At 33.3% G+C, this 13,840-nt stretch overlaps 2 protein-coding genes across 3 annotated transcripts; one reads left to right on the plus strand and one right to left on the minus strand.

Moving 5' to 3' along the window:
- Positions 1–4,087: 4,087 nt before the first annotated feature.
- On the minus strand, positions 4,088–9,185 carry LOC114407322. The gene is made up of 8 exons (XM_028370381.1): positions 8,972–9,185; positions 8,283–8,582; positions 6,196–8,090; positions 5,840–6,109; positions 5,671–5,751; positions 5,406–5,517; positions 5,245–5,311; positions 4,088–4,593 (listed from the first exon to the last, which is right to left on the minus strand). The coding sequence occupies exons 1-8, from the start codon at positions 9,018–9,020 to the stop codon at positions 4,491–4,493; spliced, it is 2,877 nt and encodes a 958-aa protein (XP_028226182.1). The 5' UTR covers positions 9,021–9,185; the 3' UTR covers positions 4,088–4,490.
- A 2,214-nt stretch (positions 9,186–11,399) lies between these two features.
- LOC114407323 (zerumbone synthase-like) lies at positions 11,400–13,754 on the plus strand. Of its 2 annotated transcripts, XM_028370382.1 has the most exons (3): positions 11,400–11,530; positions 11,910–11,987; positions 12,869–13,754. In XM_028370382.1, exons 1-3 carry the CDS (start codon positions 11,511–11,513, stop codon positions 13,671–13,673), a joined length of 903 nt encoding a protein of 300 aa, XP_028226183.1. In that variant the 5' UTR covers positions 11,400–11,510; the 3' UTR covers positions 13,674–13,754. The 2 variants fall into 2 exon arrangements, with proteins under 2 accessions (XP_028226183.1, XP_028226184.1); XM_028370383.1 differs by lacking the exon at positions 11,910–11,987 and having other exon boundaries at positions 11,401–11,530.
- Positions 13,755–13,840: the final 86 nt, after the last annotated feature.

Consider the following 13,840-nt stretch of genomic DNA (forward strand, 5'->3'; position numbering starts at 1 on the left):
CTTTCATTGTAGCCATATAAATTTATGGCTGTTAATTGTTTGTTGAATGCAGCTTTCGCTATTCAATTTAATATTTAAAAAAGGGTAAATTTCATGTTACCTACTTCATCTTTACCTGCCTATTCATTTTAAAGGATAAAATGGATAATAGTGTTGATTATTGATAATATATATATTAGTTAATATTTTTTAATCAAAATCCAGAATTATGTTACAAATTGAGGATGATCATCCCAACAAGATTATTGACACTGAAATCGTCAAAACAACCCACTCTATTATATTAAAGATTAAAGAGAAAATAAAAATAATAAAAGATTGTGTATAATCATATGAATTTTAAACAAGGAAGGTCATATTTGTTTCTAAAAAATTATTTTCAAATAAAAGATAAAATAAAATTTCACCAAACTAAATCACTGGTGATAATATCATGAATGACAAGTTTATCTGAAAAAAAAAAAGATATACAATAAGTTAGATTTATACAATTTAATCGTCTATTCCTAAGTCTTCAAGGGACCACTTTGGCCTATTTGAAACCTTGGATAACAAGTACGAAATCACATTTTATTGAAAACTTTTTCCATCTTTTATCAAAAACTGTTTCAATAGCTATCGTCTCAAGTAACTCATAAAGGATTTACTCAGATTGAAAGGAGAAATTATCCATAAAGAAAAACTCTATCGTTAATATTATCTACATATAGGATAAACAAATTATACACGTTTTAAAATATCACTCTTTAATTTTTTTTAATCGAGGACCAAAATTATTTTCTTTATCATTACTCACTTTACAAAATAACAAAACTCGATACCCCTGACATTTCCCCTTTATTCTCAAACTCATTCGTTTAACCCATGAACATTTGTATCAGAAAAAAAGAAAAAACTCTGAACATAAAAGTCAATGTAAATTGACTCTTATATTTAGAAATCTATTAAACAAGTAAAAGTGATCATTCTAGCACGTTTCTGTCTCCGATTGTCACGTCACGTTTTTATCTTCCAACATAAAATCAAATCAAATTATCGACTTTCCAATTTCAATCACAGATGAAAGGCACATGGAGTTAAATCTAATTAAAGCCATAAGAACTAAGAAGAGTGATGCAAGGAACAGATCACATCACACAGGCTATAGATTTCTATATATAGGTGGTCATGAATCATGATATTCGAACCTACTAATAAGCCTTTGAGCCTCTACGAAAAGCAGAGGGTATCCTCTTAAAAAAAAAGAACATAGGGTGTTAAAGAAAATTTAACCGAGATTCGATTATCGTCACCCACTAATGCCATCAAACTTCAATGAATTGGAATGGTGACTTTGCTTATTTGAGATGCTTTAATTTCAAAAGAAAATATCTCAGGCATGAAGAAGTTGGCACGGATTATATATGTAAGTGTTTAAATTACTTTATTTTTGTTCATGAAAATATAATGGAACTCTATTTTAAATAAAATAGGATATAACTGAATTAAATCCACACAGTATATAATTTTTAGCATTATGTGTGATAAAATGTAAAATTAAAAAAAACATATAAAATGAAAACAAAACATTGATGATTTAAATAATAAATGTCATTATTAGTAAACAATTGTTAATAAAGTATATATTTTTAAAAATTAGATATTGAATCTAGAATGTGTTTTCGTGAATTAGATTGAATTTTTAAAACATATGCTTATCAAAATTAGTTTTTAGTTCGAGTTAGATTAACAAAAAATTAATGTGGAAAGGATAAAAAACGTGAAATCCAATAGCCATAAGAGACGCGGAAGGTCACGCGATTAAGGATTGATTGCTTATTGAATGGCGATGTGAGTGAGTGAATGAATATACTATGCCAGTTCTATGTGAGGAAAATGGAAAAGGGTAGAAAAGTAAACAAGAAAAAAGGGGTAGTATGGTAATAAAGGAGAAAAACGAGGTAACAAAGATAGGCAAGACAGCGCAGATGTTGCCAATTGCCTTGCCTTGCATTGCATGTGCCAATGTCAATGCCCAAACCTTATTCTATTTCTGCCACCACCCCTTTTATGATTTCTTCTTTTTGCTACTTCAAAGTTTATATTAAGAGAACCTATGTCCTATAAAACATGGATAAACTATTAACTTTAGTAAGAAATTTATATATCGCTTGCCAATAGAAAAATTTCAGAATTGAATTTAAGTGTCTGCTGCCATCAATAAATAAATTTTTTTATCGATAAATATTAATCGTTAATTTTATTAAAATATTAATAAAAAAATTTAAACTTTCTATCTCTTTATTTTTTTCATTTCTCTTCGGCTATCAAATCAATAACTCCATGAGCAAAAGACTTCAACTATCAAAAGACCTCTCTCTTCTTTCTTTTTTTTTTCTTTTCTAGATTTAGAAAATGCACCGCGCATTCCGAGTGAAAATAAACCGAGTCTACCAATGGTGTCGATGGTAAATTTATTCTTATGGTCCTATAAGATAAACAACTGAGCCCAGTCTGTGTGTATCTTCCCGTTGATCAGAAATGTCAATTCATCACGAATTGAACAAACGAAGAAAATCCTTTTCCCGTTGATTAGCTTCGTTTGTCTTCATTGATAGATAATATGCTCCAAACATAAGTGGAAAACCAGAATCATTCGCACTAAGCTAAAGATGGTTTGATAGTTCCTTTTCACTTTATCTAATATCACTTTCAGGTCAATAAAAAGTGTGTCAAATTGTAATGTAAAGGGAGTTTACCTTTTTGATGTTGAGTGAAGAAAGCTTGGTATTGTATATTTCTCAACCTTACCCACTTGATAACAACCAAACCACTTATAAACTTATATATATATATATATATATATATATATATATATATAAATGGCAACGATCAGCAAAAGAGAAAAAAGGGCAATTCCCTTTCAACTTTGAAACTAGCAAAAGAGAAACTATTTATCCATTTCATTGGCATTCAAGATGAATAAAATTGCCTCTAATGGACCATCTTCAAATCAACGATCATTATTATTGTGCATAAGATTGATATTTGCAAAAGAGTGATAATAAGGGTACAATCCTGGGTTGGGCCACTTTGTAAACACCAAGAAACAGTAAAGGTCTGCTCTAAAACATTTCCAGTGTCAGATTGTCCCGCGTTTGTCTCTTTTTGGGCTCATGCTCTGTGAATGAGTTTATTTATATGCCAACAAAATTGTTATAAATTCAATTGCGGCTATCAAAATGCTTGATTGTGAAAAAGAAAAAAGAAAAATTTTCAAAATTATGTTTGGGTCTTACATTTTTTATTCTTTTTACTTTAATTCAAATATTTATTTTTAATTCTCTTCCATTATTTTCTCTTTCACACAAATAAATCCACTCTTAAACATCATTCAACATATAACTAATTTTGAGATGGATGATTAACTTGAGTACATTTTTTATTATTGAACCGTCCAACTTAATCTTTTAAATAAAAACAAAAAACTCTTAATTTTTCTATTAAAGTTAATATCGAGTACACTTTTGTATTATTCAACCTGTTAAACTTAAAACTAATATATCATGAAAACCATTGAAATGAGAGATTATATCTTTCCCAAATATCAAGTCTTTTATTATATTAAAAAAAAGGCAAAGTCTGTAGTGGACCACTTGAACATATGGTCCACGCGTGCACCACCAAGATGACCTGTTATTGTAGGTGAACTCACTAAGTAGTCGATATGAACAATACTATTGAAATTTTTAAAGAATTGCTAGTTGATCCCTTATTAAATATATGCAGCTTTATGCTCTGACGTTAGGGTTTATGAAAGGAATGAGTCTTTTTTGCCGTATCTGAAAACCCGCAAAGTTGGTTTGTTTTTGTGTTATGTGTGCATCAGTGTTAAACTGATTGAATCAAAGAGATTTGATTCTTTATTTTCTTTTTGAGAAATAAGTGAATCTATAAGTTGATATTTGCAACTTCATGCAGGAAATTCCCTCCAAATCCTCTAGATTCATGTACAACACGGATAAGACTTTTAGATGAAGTTGGGTGTAAATTACTGTAAAGTGTCTAGAAATAATCTTTTAAATGGTATGCCAGGTGAAACTGAAAAAATCTGGCAACGTGACAATCTATAAAAAATTCAACAATCATCAATTCTACATGTGCAAAATGCAGCTGGGCTAGGCAATGTCGTGCATTTATCCAGAAAAAGAAAATACATAGACTGGATATGTACAAATTTGTCAGAATCTTCATGCTATTACTTTGGTCAAGTCATATACTACATTGAAATCACTCCCCTGCACCCAAAAGAGAAACAAATCCCCTGCTCTGTAGCTATACTTTGACGCCATTTGATTCTATTAACAAGAACATGCCAAATTAAAAGGAAAAAGAAAGACGCATTTGTAAGTAACTGCAGAAGAAGCGCTCATAAGTCAGCATCTGAGACGAGAGTGCCCATTAATTTTACGAGTTCCACCGTAGACCTGAATGACACTTTCAAAAATCTGCTACGGTCCAGAAAAAAGGCCTCTACGCCTTCTGTAAATCTTCCCAAACCGATTCGACGCACTTGGGTTATTCCTTGTAACTTGATTCATGAAGAGTTGGTGTCTGCCAAAGTTCATCATAATAATGTTAAATTTTGATAAAATTGTTGAGATGATGCGTTACTAATCACTTTATTGGTAAGACAGTAGTTTTACTTTGTCCTCAGGGATGAACAATAGGCTCGCTACTTGCAAATATGCGAAAAGATTCCTACTTTGACTCCTAAGTTGTCTGAAACTTACTCATCTACATGGCATAGCGTAAGTTGTGCTTGTGAACTTATCCTCCGCAGTTGACACTCAAGGGTGTAATCATTAACTGTGATCTGAACCCACTAAAAGCCAATATAGTATATGCATCTGTTCTTGTTCACCTCTAAAGAAAATCTCACTTTATAAGATCTTTTTCCTGTGCTTAACTTAGTTTAGACATAATGTCAAAAGAGGGACTGTAATGCAAAACTACGGGTTCATACAGTAATTTCAACCCAATGTGCTTTTTGCACAATTTGAACCCAATATTCTTAGGTGTTTTTACTTCAAGGCAACAAATCATTGTAGTGGGAAAAAACTGTGCATGGTTGAGATCAAAGATGGCATTTATGTAGCTAGGCTAATATATCAAACAAGGTTAAAAGAATAAAGTAGGAAAAAAATTCCTTGTGCATGCAGAGTTGCGGACAAAAAAGAACAGAAATATGAAGGAAAAATATACCTCTCAAGTTCCAATTTTTGGATTACAATTCCGTTCAGAACAAGCTCTGAACTGTAAACTGCAGTTCCTGTAAATTTGTGTAGTCCATAAGAGTTATGAAACATGAATATACAGTGAATCATAACTGCATTATCTATCAAGATGATAGTAAAGTTCAACACCTCTCTTAAGGAAACGGTGGCATATTGCATAGTCGTCCTCACAAGAAAGAATCAACAGATCATCAAAGACATTATCATTCATGTCTGCACACACCTCACTTTCATCAACTACCTGAAGTGAGAAGACAATTTATAAATGAATTAATTTATCAAAATGTGGGCAAGGTGGGGATCACAATATATTAATATAGCCCAAACACGCCTAATATTGCAGCCACAGGTCAGCTGCAGATGTGGAGTGGCATGCATAGGTGAATATGTATACCTGGGCATGAACAGCTGTGACCAAACTTGCAACCACTTCCTTATCAGGTTTAATATGTGGCGTGATGTAGACTCTTTTACCCTGAAGAGGCAAGCAACCAGATTTTAAGGCAAATATGATGGAAGCATAAGAATTTGGGCATAACTAACAAAAGTTTATACAAGAATACCTTTAGGAGCGGCTTCTGTCTTGCTCGAGCAAGAGAAACAGGCATGTTAAAGCCTATTTCCTTTTCCTTTTTCATATCCCTCAGAATGTAATTTTTCTCATCAATAAAACAGTTGGCTTGTCCACAGCTCTCAAGCCATAAGTGATTCACGACTAATTTCCCAAGAGCCATTGTTTCCAACATATTCCTTGTGCGTGTAAATTTGTCTGCTATGAAATGTGTGGCCTCCATTGAACATGATGCCACAGATATATTGAGACGTGCCAAGATCTGAAAGGAGGGAAAATAACAAAGTCACTAGCCCTTCTTGGTAACATTTAGCATCTCCTATCTAAAACATAAAATCAATGGCTGACCTTTTTTTGCTGCTTCATAATACTGTCATCCAAATGTTGGCTAAACAGAACTCGAACATCTGTCATATCTCTTCGATGTCTCAGATCTTTCCACATCTTATCTGATGTGAACTTGGGAGCTCCTAATCTGATAAGCTCTTTCAAAACTGAAGTCTTTGGCAGGGTTTTTTCACATAGCTTTTGTTGATGCTCAGTGTATGTATGGTTAGCATTTGAAACTTTTATGCCTTTGCTTGCAGTAACTGTAGCTGGCATTTCTGATCTCGATTGTGCAATGCTTTTGTTTGATGATATTCCAACATGTGCCTGCAATAAGGGGTGCATATCAGGCAAGTTTTCTACCTTCATTGCATCACCAGCTGAACCTGGTGGCACAAAGTTTCCCTGCAACAAGCATCTGCCATCATCTGCACATGAAGCATTGCAGAGTGGACGGGTGTGAGGAAAACATGATTTATCCACATCATCTTGATCCTGTAGACTTCTAGTGGAGAAAACTTTGTTTTCTTTTCCATCAATACACACAGCTGTTGGTGCATCAAGACTGGTTCCCACATTAGCCCCCTTTCTTTTCCCTCTCGATCTTTTTGGATACACCCAAGAATCAGTCCTTGAAAAACTGCTGGTTGCAGATAACTGTGGACTAACTTGAGCCAGATGATTCAACCTGCTTTTCCTAGCAACTGTACATGAATTGGTAGGGAATTTAAGACGCCTTGTCCAAACACCAAACTTCACTGGTTCAGCCTCTAAATCATTCCCCTTCCTCTTGTGTTTAATACCCTTCTCCTTGACATTATTGTTCCCCTCTGTAAGATGGCTTTGTTGATCTTTGATTCTTGTCTGTCTGCTCTCATTGTTCCAATCTTCGGATTCTTCGGCAGCAGGTTGGAAACTTGTATGCTCTCCCAGTGAGCAAACCTCTTCAAGCGATACATGTTTACTGCACATTGTAAAACTAGTATTATTTTCAAACTGTCCCTCAGAAGATGACTTGCTTCTCATTTTTTTCATTTTCCATGATACAAGATTTGGCTCCTGCTTGCAAGCTGAGTTAAAAGTTATTTTACTAAATCTAGAAGAAGATGCATTTTTCTTATTTGATTTTATTGTGATAGAATGTAAATCAGGATTCTGAATATATGAAGAATTCTTCAGACGAGCTTCATTTTCTGTCAAGTCGCTCAAAGAGCCATCTAATGCATTCTCTGGTTGATGAGTATCATTAAACTGGCAGCCAGAAGGGGGCACAAAGGCTAAGGCATTCATAGCTTCAGCAGCTATTTGAGTGTCTAAACCAATATCATACATGTCTTCTATATGTGTTACACTGGAATAAACATTAACATTCTCATTTATAGCAATTGGTTGAACATCCAATTCCTTTGGAGAGTTATTATTTTTAGTTGCCATTCTTGATCCTTGGCGTAACCTCTCATCACATCTATTACTTGTATTACAGTTTCCTTGTCCCTGAAGATGGCCACCTTCTTTCGGCCTTTTTCTCGTATATGTCTGTTTGTATCTTCCAAAATTTGAAGATGCTTCAATTTTTTTACCAAACATACCAGCTTTGTTGTCATGTTGGCAACTTTCAACCCATTTGAAAGGTTCTTTTTCTTCATTTTGAGTTCGAGCTTTAATTTTCTTAGCCAGATTTAGTGCTCCTCTTGCACTCAGGACATCATAAGGTGATTTCTCCCTAGTGGTCTTTCCACGATGAATTCCTTGAAACAAGTCCATATCATTTGATGACAAGTACTGATCCACAAAGCCAAGTGCAGCTTCAGTGGAATCCCCAGGCTCTGGTGAGTGAATGTGACTTAGCATTGCAGGTGGATATGAATGGTTGTTGTCATCAAAGCTGTCACCATCAACTAAAGCTCCTTTGTACCCTTCAAGCATATTATGGTCTTGAAAAGTTAATCATTCATGAAGTGGTCCATAAACAATTAGTACTTCGTGTATGGTAAGTCAAACAAGCATAACTTATAACAATGCAAAAAAAAAAAAAAAAAAAAAGCAAAAATCATTACAAGGACAGAAACGAGGTAACCAATATTAAAATGTACATAACAAACACATACCAGCAGTAGACTTCTCAAAAGTGGTGCCATTTGCATCTACTTGCTCCCAAGGTGACTTGGGCTGTCTATTAAGAAGTCCCTTGCCAACACCCCTATCATTCATTTCTTCGTCCTCACTGTCGAGCACTACTTGTTCATACTCGCACATCGTACCAGTTGTCAAGTCCTCCACAATCTCAGTGTTCAGATTGAGATTCTCCACCTCCATTTCAGTGAAAGGACTATTGAGCACTAAGGTGTCCTCAAAGAGCTCAGTTTCCCTAAATTGATCGTCTTCATTTGCGTCTTTAATTTTATAACCTAATCGAAGCCAAACAACATTACTGTAAGTCTAAGCTAGTTCTATGATTCAATCAATAGTCTTCAACATGCAGAACCCTAAACACAACTTTTACAATTACTCCTTAGTTATTTACATACATACATTTCCTATTGCTGTAAAAGCATTTCAACTCAACCTGATGCATACTTACAATCAGACCCATTATAGATGATCATGGAATAGAGTGTGTCGACCAGATTAAGTGCCCTAAACATTAAATTCAATACGATCAAAGAACAACCCACTCGTTGTCTTCGACTTTTATGCATCAACGGTACAAGTAATGATCAAAATCAGCGAAGTAACAGATAAATAAGTTTACTACAAAATAACAACAACAACTAAGCAAGGAAGAACGGAGGATTACCACCAGGGGGTGACGATGTTTGAGAGTGAGGCGAAGAAGCCTCAGCCATTGGAATGGGAACTCTGTTTTTTTTCTTTATTAATAATTTTTAAATCTTCTTCGATGGATAATGAATTTGGTAGTACTGAAGTTTGACTAGAACCCTAATGCAGTGATCAGGGTGCAGACAGAGAAGAATGCAAACTTGCCAAGTTCAGAAGACGCGACGCCAAATTAAAATGCCCCTCCATTTGTGTCAATAATAAAGGAAATTTTTCATTTTGATATTTTGGAGGGAAACGGCTTTGTGTTAATATTATTTTATAAAAGATTTGGAAATTTCTCGAGAAGTTTATAATTTATCACTAATGCTCTTTCTTGGCACACACGAGATAAATAAAATGAATGAAGAATAAAATAAATATTAAAAAAGTTTAGTAAAAAATAAAATAAGAAAAGATATGAGAAGACGAGAGATAGAGAAAATACATAGTTACATACACTCATTTTCCCTCTTCTCTAAGTAAGCCATATGCTCATTTTTCCTCTTAATTTTCTCATACTCTCTTCAAGGAAGGCTCGAGGAGAAATTCTACACCTTGAATGCCATTTCTTTATCTTTTTTTTCCCCACACCACTTCTTCCTCATCTTCTAACGTTTCTTTTTCATTTTATTTCATGGGAACAATGATTTTGTGCTCAGTATGTTTTTATATGTTTATATATGTCCATTTCCATATATGTGAAGATCTATTGGAAAAGCTTCAACCTTGGCCTTTTATTTTCATTTATACTTCACAAACTTTTGTTTTTGTTCTAAACATGTGCTCATTGTTTTGTGTGGTTAAATGTAACGTTTTTAATGATTCATGTGTCTAAAATGCTTTATTATTGCTTATATGTATACTCTAGCATGGAAATTAAGTGTTCATTTTGCATGATTTCTTCAATGGATTTACACGAAATTTTGGTGACAAGACGAGAGTTGTAATTACTTGGGTTAGAAATCTAGACATATAAAAATGGGTGTTACATTTAGTATTGGAGCAATTAAATCCTAGTTGACTTTGGGAATAGATTAGCCATGTTTAAGTTGTGTCAAAGAATATAATATGTATTATTCTTAGGAAAAAACTACGATAGTTTTGTTAGATAAACTATGGGTACGTACTAGGGAATATTTAACTAGGATATAAACAGTGACGGGAGATACTTAGCCAAATAATCCAATAACAGTTATGTTTTTCATAAGAAGCAAAAAATTTAAATATATTGTATATTTCAAGCACGACTCATTTATTTTAAGTGAAATTTAATTACACGTCTCTTTTCTTTTTCATTTGTATTTAACTCTGTTAGCAAGTATGTTTAAATGACCCCTAATATTTGAAAATGATAATTTAATTTATTTATTTTTTGTTGCAACCATCTATGATTTTGGAATCAAAGTTAACTTTTCAACCATACCTTTCTAAATTATTTGAGTAGGTTTTCAATATTTTTAATCTCGAGAATCCTTTATTTTTAATAGGTTGCATTTTTTTTTTAATTTATCATCATTGAATTTTGAAATATATAGACATATAGACATATAAATGGCAGATCTCATTGCTATCCAGAAAGCATAGGTGGTTTTATTGTGAATTTGGTTCTTATTTTATAAGTCGTTCAAGTAATATTATTGTTATTATAAATTTATGGATAATAATGTATGCAGTAATATGTTAAAATTTAAATATGCTCAATTATGTGCAAGACTTTCTTATTTTGGATTTTTTTTAGACATATTTAAAGTTAATGTTTTATTCTGGACATTGATTGATGTATCTGCTATTTGAAACTATTAAGTTAATGTTACATATATATCATGATATATATACTATTTGAAACCATTAATTCTACTCACACCAAATAATTGTCTTAATTAATTCAAATTATAATTTTTTTATTCCTAAAAATTGAAGACAAACATTAAACATTTACAGCAATTCTTCTACAATATAAAATCAGCTGAATTAGATCCATTAGCATTCAAATTATATTTTGAACATATCTCTCATAATTATCTTAATTGATTTAAGGGTTGCCTCACATGCATTTTGGTGAGAAATAGTATTCATTTATGATTAAGATAATTAATTTAATTAGAAATAATTGATAATAAGTATATTAATTGCCACAAAAATTCATAATTAAATATCATAATCAATAAAATTACCTATTTTCATCGATAAAAAATTCTAGTGACATTTAATAATTATAAATTATATATAATAATACGGGAAATTATCTTAATTAGATATGTCATCTCTTTTTTTTATCTTTTATTTTTAAATCATAAGAATTAATATTGACTAATTTCTGCCATCATGGGACATGTATATTATTAAATATTTGTAGCCATATTGACCAAATTACCCTTGCAGCAATTTATAAGATAACCTTCTCTCTCTAACTCATGTTTAGTCCAACAGGGATAATGCTCGGAGCTTGAAAGAGTAAACCGCAATTTCCTCCAGTGTGTGTGTCTGCATTTGAGCTACTTTTTTGGCAGAAAATCATGTTAAGAATGGGTTTGAGGTTGGTTCACACTTTCTTTCTTCACATGTTTCTCTGGTTTAATCATTCCCTTTATCTGTCTTTTCAGTTTGATGATTAAAAAATTAAGTATAGGATGTTCTGCTTGGACTTTCCACTTAATCTACGGTTGAATCTTTTGAATCAGCTTTCTGTTAATGGAAATATTTTGGATTAAGTGGCTATAGTTTTCCTTACTTGTCCACTTTGTTGGGTGGAAGGATTGTGTGTAGTGTTAACAACTAGGTTAATGGAATGAATGACTTTTATTATTATTATTATTATAAGCTTTGATCCTGCATGCGGATTTTCCTCTCAGTTCTTTGATTATTTTTTAATTATCAATACTACTACAGCTTACTTGGTTTCTGGTAATTGTTAGAAACAATTCCTACATTTCATATTCAAGGGCTTTGTTTGCTGAGAGCTTCCACAGGTTCTTGTCTACTCAGACTGGAGGGTATGGCAAAGTATACATGAGTTTTTCTTGTCTTTAATTTACATTTCCTTTTTCTATTTATCCATATGGTAAAACAACCATTACGGTTGATTAGGGGATTTTTTTTGCAAAAACAAGAAACGGGGGCGAATGAATGAATATAAATATTCATATTGTATCAAGGCACATATCCACGATGCATGCTCGATAAGTTTTTAATTTATAGTGTTTTCACTCCAGTCCTTTCATTTTCACTGTTACCACTCACTCACATACTTACACAGCATTTGAAGGCTTTTGGTGTGTACCTGATAGATTCATTTAATAAATGCATAGAAGTCTTATATGAAGATACTCACTTCTTTAGCACACAGTCTGCTAGACGTTTTTACTTGTAATTGAGACCTTGCATTTTAGTTGATATAGTTCCTTTCATAATATGAAATGGATTAGCTGCTTTACTATTTCTTCAGCTCTTTCTCCTTGCATCTGAGAATCATGCCGTGTATGTGCTTGGAGAGAACTATAGAGGTGAGCAATGAATATAGTTTCATACTGGCATACCAGACTTTGATGACACATTTAAGACTCTACAACCTTTTATTCCTGAATTTCTGATTCCACCAATTATTAGATACATATCACATGATGCTCAATATACTGCAAATGTTATCAAAAGGATCTTTGTACTTTATGGCTTTAATTCACATTTGATGTGGGAATAATTATAAATCCTCCTACAAAATCTTCCTACTAATCCTCCTTACCAGATGAAGTATTGGATGCATTTTAAAGTTTCCAAGACATTGAACGTATTTACTTTTTCATTTAATACGTTCTTCATAAAGTGTTAGAAAGATTTGTAGGATGATATAGCATTGCTCTTTGATGTGGTGGTTCAGGAAGCTACAAGACAAGGTTGCGCTGATCACAGGCGCAGCTAGTGGAATAGGAAAAGCCACAGCTACAAAATTCATCAATAATGGAGCCAAGGTTATTATTGCTGATATTGATCAAGAGCTTGGCCAAGAGACTGCAAAAGAACTAGGACCTAATGCTACTTTCATAGCATGTGATGTTACTCAAGAGTCAGACATTTCCAATGCTGTTGATTTGGCCGTTTCTAAACACAAACAACTTGATATCATGTACAACAATGCAGGAATAGCCTGCAGAAGTCCTCTAAGCATTGTTGACTTGGACCTGGAACTGTTTGACAAAGTCATGGACATAAATGTTCGTGGCGTTGTGGCAGGCATCAAGCATGCAGCACGTGTAATGATCCCACGTGGAAGTGGGTCCATTCTCTGCACAGCAAGTGTCACAGGTGTGATAGGAGGGGTGTCACAACACACTTACTCAATATCCAAGTTTGCAGTTGTGGGCATTGTTAAATCTCTGGCTTCTGAGCTATGCAGGCATGGAATCCGGGTCAATTGCATATCACCTTTTGCCATCCCCACTCCTCTTGTCATGGGAGAAATGAGTCAGATATATCCTCATGTTGATGCTCAGAGACATGAGGACATTGTTCACAATGCTGGTGTCTTAAAGGGAGCAAATTGTGAACCCAATGATATTGCTAATGCTGCACTTTTCCTTGTGTCTGATGATGCCAAATATGTTAGTGGACACAACTTGGTTGTGGATGGAGGTTTCACATCTTTTAAGAATTTGGACTTGCCTGCACCAAATCAAGTGCAGTAGGAGTTTGTACAAATTATATTTTAGATAAAGGTAACAATGTTAAAATTAAGTAATTCAATAAGAGTGAGTCAATTGAATTTATTTACTCTTCTTGTTAGAGAACTATAAAGTCCTACATGGGACAAATAAAGACAAACAAAGAAGTATATATAAACATGGAGGAATTC

The sequence above is a fragment of the Glycine soja genome, chromosome 3, assembly GCF_004193775.1.
Source record: "Glycine soja cultivar W05 chromosome 3, ASM419377v2, whole genome shotgun sequence".
NCBI lineage: Eukaryota > Viridiplantae > Streptophyta > Magnoliopsida > Fabales > Fabaceae > Glycine > Glycine soja.

What these genes read in the sequence shown, in the direction of transcription:
- LOC114407322 (XM_028370381.1), bottom strand. Translation starts at nt 9,020, where the DNA reads ATGGCTGAGGCTTCTTCGCCTCACTCTCAAACATCGTCACCCCCTGGT. An exon ending in TTTTGAGAAGTCTACTGCTG is followed by an intron (nt 8,091 to 8,282) that starts GTATGTGTTTGT and finishes ATATGCTTGAAG; the next exon opens with GGTACAAAGGAGCTTTAGTT. An exon ending in CCACCGTTTCCTTAAGAGAG is followed by an intron (nt 5,312 to 5,405) that starts GTGTTGAACTTT and finishes ACAAATTTACAG; the next exon opens with GAACTGCAGTTTACAGTTCA.
- LOC114407323 (XM_028370382.1), top strand. Translation starts at nt 11,511, where the DNA reads ATGTTAAGAATGGGTTTGAG. An exon ending in ATGTTAAGAATGGGTTTGAG is followed by an intron (nt 11,531 to 11,909) that starts GTTGGTTCACAC and finishes GGTAATTGTTAG; the next exon opens with AAACAATTCCTACATTTCAT. An exon ending in TTGTCTACTCAGACTGGAGG is followed by an intron (nt 11,988 to 12,868) that starts GTATGGCAAAGT and finishes GTGGTGGTTCAG; the next exon opens with GAAGCTACAAGACAAGGTTG.